The sequence below is a fragment of the Myotis davidii genome, unplaced genomic scaffold (genome assembly GCF_000327345.1).
Source record: "Myotis davidii unplaced genomic scaffold, ASM32734v1 scaffold453, whole genome shotgun sequence".
NCBI lineage: Eukaryota > Metazoa > Chordata > Mammalia > Chiroptera > Vespertilionidae > Myotis > Myotis davidii.
The window spans coordinates 2,691,121-2,696,493 of record NW_006285234.1 but is presented as its reverse complement, the minus strand read 5'-3'; the positions used below and the strand labels follow the sequence as shown (position 1 = coordinate 2,696,493).

The 5,373-nt window shown below is 56.1% G+C and overlaps 1 protein-coding gene across 1 annotated transcript in view; it reads right to left on the bottom strand.

Moving 5' to 3' along the window:
* CALB2 (calbindin 2) overlaps positions 1-5,373 on the bottom strand; it is a 24,822-nt gene that overhangs the window by 2,858 nt on the left and 16,591 nt on the right. Inside the window, exons 5-10 of the mRNA XM_015558789.1 lie at positions 3,813-3,869; positions 2,816-2,893; positions 2,289-2,344; positions 1,967-2,006; positions 1,713-1,766; positions 878-949 (exon numbers count right to left, since the gene is read on the bottom strand). Of these exons, the coding sequence (XP_015414275.1) occupies positions 878-949; positions 1,713-1,766; positions 1,967-2,006; positions 2,289-2,344; positions 2,816-2,893; positions 3,813-3,869 (357 nt within the window). The remainder of the gene's footprint in view (positions 1-877; positions 950-1,712; positions 1,767-1,966; positions 2,007-2,288; positions 2,345-2,815; positions 2,894-3,812; positions 3,870-5,373) is intronic.

Below are 5,373 nucleotides of genomic sequence, written 5' to 3'. Positions count from 1 at the left end.
GCCCGGCACCCAGCTGAGGCGACGCATGGAGGCCTCCTGGGGTCTGTCCTATGGGCAACAGACCCAGCAAAGGAAAGGAGCCCAGAATCTGAGTTTTCTCTGAGGGAACAAATGCGTCTGTGGCTCCCTTTAGCCCCCTGCCCAGCTCCAGATCCTGCCCTGAATTGGTTCAGAATACCTTCACCTCCCACTGGGCTCTGCTCTCCAAAATCTCTCCTCGTGTAAAAAAAAAAAAAAAGTCTTTTTGTTGTTTGCAATGTGGTCGGCACTTCCATGCGCTGGGCCAGTCAACACAACAGTCACAACAGCCAACAGGTGGAAGCCACCCGAGTGTCATCGCAGAGGAGGGAGGAAGGTACGTGATGTAAACACGCAAGAGGGGTCGCCAGCCTTCAGAAGGAGGGGATTCTGACGCCTACAACACAGACGGACCTCGAGGGTGTTCAGTGAAATAAGCCAGGCACAAGAAAACAAACTGCGTGTTGTACCCATGCGAGGTCCCTAATGGTCAGGTTTGTGGAGACAGGAGATAGAATGTGGCTGCCAGGGCCTGTGGAGGGAAGGGCTGGGAGCTGCTGAATGAGAATGGAGTTTCAGTTTTGCAGGATGAAGAGAGTGCCGGGTGTGGGTGGTTGCACAGCATCACACATGCATTTGCTAGCACTGAGCTGTGCGCAGAAAAAGGTAAGATGGCAAGCTTTATGTTGTGTATTTACCAAAGTTCAATAAAAAAGAACTATAATCCCTTCAACCAACTATTCAACCAGACACAAGACAAAACAACAGCCTAAAAAACGGGTTCCGCCTTGTGTGGCTGGTCAGAGGGGAGCACATGCCCCCCATGGCCCCTCTCCCCAGGCCCTGGCCCGCTACTCACCTTCTTGTTTTTCTCGTACAGGTCCTTGAGAAGGGCATCCAGCTCGTTCTCGTCAATGTAGCCGCTGCCGTCCTGGGGGCGGGCGCAGAGTGAGTACAGAGCTAGCCTCAGCCCCACGGCCCCGGCCGCAGGCTTCGCCCCTGGCTTCCCCACCCGCTCGTTCTAACCTCCCCTGTACTCAGACCGGGTGGCACCAAACTAACAGTCACTCCGACGGCACCAGGCCATTCGGGAGCGGACGCGTCAGGGCACACTCTGGGTAGCCCTTCCTGCGGGTGTCTTTCCTTTGCGTTGAGATGGAAGCGAGGTGCAGGGAGCATTTAGCCGAGTGTCACATCCCATAATAAGATGCAGGATGAAGACAGGGGCTCCCTGAAGCTTACCCCCAGCCCCTCGTTATAAGGAAGAGACCCTGGGAGTCTCCTGGGTGGGGGGAAGCAGAAGCGGGGGGTGGTACCCTCTCATTCCCTACGTCCCAGAGAAACACCTGGCGTCCGAACCTGATGGCAGGAGAGCGGTCCTGGCACCTCCTGCCTTTGGCCCCCAACACCCGATCACACCCCAGCTCTGAACAGACGCTCTACCACGAACGACTCTCTCTGGGCCTTTAAGGCACCCAAGCCTTGGGTTCCGCAGACCATGGATCGCGGTGACATTTATCTTCTCACACAGCGAGGACGCCGTGGGGAATCAGAAGGGACAGGAAGAAACCACAGGGCCCCAGCTGCCCGCCAACAGCTCGTCTGTTCCCAAGGACCATGTGGAGCCATTCTGGCAGGGGACGCCCCGGGGATGGGGCCTCCAGGTTTCCACCCCACACCGTCCTCCCTCGTACCTTGTCGTAAAATGTGAAGATGGCGTTGAACTCCTCTGAGGTCAGCTTCATGCCCTGGAAGGTCCAAGGTGTTAGAGAGAGAAGCAGAAGCCGTGTGTGTGTGTGAGTGTGTGAGTGTGTGTGTGTGTGTGTGTGTGTGTGTGTGTGTGTGAGTGTGTGTTGTGTGTGTGTGTTGGGGGGCAGGAGGGTGGAAGGTGCGGCTCAGAGGGATGAGAGGAAGGGAGGAACCAAGAAAAGCAAAGAGGCTCTTTTACCTGAAATTTAAGCAGGAAGTTTTCCTGTACAGGCAAGAGTCTGGAAAGAAAACGTTAGAGCAGAGGTTAGAGGCGAGAACAGCTCGCACCCGGGTGGGGTGCAGGAGCCGAGCCTGCAGTTATGGAAACGATCGCTGAGCACTGAGTCTGGAGTTAGCGGAAAGTTCTAAAAAGAGGCAGACAGACACACTGAGGTGTGGCTTTTGCGATTTGATCTGGCTTTGCGTGGAGCTTCGTGAGGCCTGACCGGTCCCCTGGCCCCCTGAGGGACCCGAGAGTCGGGATGGGGCACAGTGCGCTGGGGCGGAGGGTGGGCGCCTACCGGGACATCTCCGAGAGGCCCAGTTTGCCGTCGCCATTCAAGTCAAACATCCGCAGCTGTTGGGGACAGAGAGAGACGCTCAGGTTACTGGCTCTGACCTTCCCCTCCTGGAGAGGCGGGTGGAGCAGGCTCACGCCTCCCCTGAGGTCGCTGGGGGCCAGGGGCCAGCCTGGTCTGGAGGGGTCACTGGGGACAGACAGCTGGGACTCGGTCACTGTTCCTCTCTCCCCGCCTCAGGACAAAGGCCGCAGGGGACAGCAGGCCAGCCCCGCAGGCCACCCTCTCCAAGGTTATCCTCTCTCTCCAGCGCTGCGGCGGCGGAGGTTGTCATGGACACAGATGCTCCTGGTCAGTGAGAGCCTCAGAGAGAGGCTGTGTGGGGCCAGGAGCGAGAGTCCCTTCTCCAGCTGCCACCAGGGGTCACTTCACCGGGGCCCGAAGGATCAGCCCCCAGAACCCTGCAAACCACAACCTAGTGGCTTGGCCCCGCGTGCTGCGCCCCCAGGGAGGGCCCCCTGCCCACTCACTATGGTTTGGGTGTACTCCTGGAGCTTGGGCTCATCATACGGCCGGTTGGCTTTCTTCAGCAGGTCCGACAGGAACCCCTGGAACGCAAACGGCCCCTCAGACTCCCCACTCAGCCAGTCCCTCAGGGCGCAGTCCTTCCTGCCATTGACACGGCTGCATCCCTCAAACCCCGAGCCCTCTCACGTTTGTGGAGGGACCTTAGAGGCCTGGAGGTGGCTCCTGGGCTCAGCCTCGCCCCACAGAAAAGGCTTTGGAAACTGGCTCTGGCTCCTCAGAGAGCCCGGAACCCAGGCTAAGCAGGGCCTGGGGTCCCTGGTCCCCGAGGAATACAGGGGAAGACGGACAAGCCAGAGGCTGATCGCTGGGGTTGCCTTAGGGTGCCGGTCCGGGCAGTGTGTGCGGGGCAGTGGGGTGTGGTTGAACTCTGCGCCCTCTAGCTCCATGGTACTGATTTCACTCGGCTGCCCGGAGCCAGACCTGAGTCTAAACCGGTGATGGCGAACCTTTTGAGCTCGGCGTGTCAGCATTTTGAAAAACCCTAACTTAACTCTGGTGCTGTGTCACATATAGAAATTTTTTGATATTTGCAACCATAGTAAAACAAAGACTTATACTTTTGATATTTATTTTATATATTTAAATGCCATTTAACAAAGAAAAATCAACCCAAAAATGAGTTCGCGCGTCACCTCTGACATGCGTGTCATAGGTTCGCTATCACTGGTCTAAACTGACCAAATCCGCGTTCCTCACCCAATGTTTCCTCCTTCCCCAGGGTCCTCAGACCACCCCCAAACTGGCCCCGGTCCATTCTCCGTCCCCTCACACCCTCCTCAAATGAGTTCGCGTGTCATAGGTTCGCCATCACTGGTCTAAACTGACCAAATCCGCATTCCTCACCCAGTATCTTCTCCTTCCCCAGGGTCCTCAGACCACCCCCAACCTGGCCCCGGTCCATTCTCCGTCTCCTCACACACTCCTCGAGGCCCATCCTACCTTGAGCTCGTTGGCTTCAATGTAGCCGCTTCGGTCTGTGTCGTACTTTCGCCAGGCCTGCAACGGGATGCCAGCCTGTTCGCAAGGCCCTCCAACCCTGCGAGCCTCCCTCCGCCTACCTCCGTTCCTGCTAATGGGCCCGGTGAGCTTGCTATTCGAGAACGGTGCAGCAGGTAGGGAGGTGGAGGTGGCCTAGCCCCATCGCCCGTGTTGTACATGAGGACACGCAGGAGAGCGTCTTGGAAGACAACTGGGGGGACAGGGCCTCCCCACTCCCACTGGCTGCAGGCCCGGGTCTCTCTTGGATCCTCCTCTAAGCGGGTGAGCAGCTCCTACCAGGGCTGATACCAGGATCTGGCGGTTCTGACTTTGGCTGAGTGTGTAGGGTGCCCTTTTCCTGCTCTGGAAGCCTCTGGTTTTCTGGGTGGAGGCTGGGAGCAAGGGTAAGAACCCTCTGGAAGGGGCGGGAATGGGTGTGGGTTGCTCTTCACTGTGCTCCCTCCTCCATCCCCCAGCCCGATGCACGCGGCAGCCGTGTCTGACGGTGGGACAGAACTGGTAGTGTGATCCGTTTGGACTATATCAAGGCCACAGCCCACATACCTCTTTCTGATAAAAAGCCTTCTTTTCTTTTCATTATTATTATTATTATTATTTTTAGGAAACCATCCCTCTCTCATGCTCAACCCACATGGTTCAAGAGGAGCTGACCCCATCTTCAGAGGTAGGCGTGTGCCTGTAGACAAAGTGCCCCGGTGGACAGGAGGGAATACCGTGGGGGCTGGGGCGGGGGCTGCCTGGATCTGTGACAAAAGGCCCAGAGGAGCCTGTTTTCTAAGTATTTCATCTATTTTGGTGCCTGACCATATTTCTTAGATTTTTTTCTCAAGTTTCCTCTTGTTGCTTTTTATTCCCTTCTCCTCAGCTGCACACAGAGACACCGCAACACGCGCTGTTCCCAGTCAGCGAGCACTCACGCTTTTCCTCGACTTGATCTCCTGCCCCCACTTCTCTATATCATCCTTTTATTGTCGGGATGATGAGAGATTATAGAGATTTTAGGGTCTTTCCTCCATTCCAGCAAACAGGGTTGTATATTTCCCATAGTACAGTAGTGGCTCAAGAAGGTTGCTTCTGATTTTAATTTAATTTAAATTTTTCCTAAAAAAAGTCTCTCCTCCCACCCCCGGTCCTGATTTTTGAAAAGTTATTAGACACAAGCAGGACCCAATAGCAGTGTGGGCTCACACACAGGTGATGTGGGTTGATGGTATTTAATGAGGGGAGTGGATATTCTCAGGGGGGGGGAGGGGGCAAAAATCCCACCCCTGAGGAAGCACTAAGAAACACATGCAGGATTTCAAATATGACTTCACCAGCCGCCCGCATGCATTTAGTGCATCAGAATTGAGTTCATCTAGGTTGGGTCTTGACGGCGGGGGGGAGGCAGAGGGTCCCCAAATGCCTAAAGGGAGGATAACCTGAAGGGAGCCCACCTTCGCAGGGCACCCACCGCACCCAGCAAAGCATCTGCCTGCTTTTGGGAGTGAGCAGCCCAGCA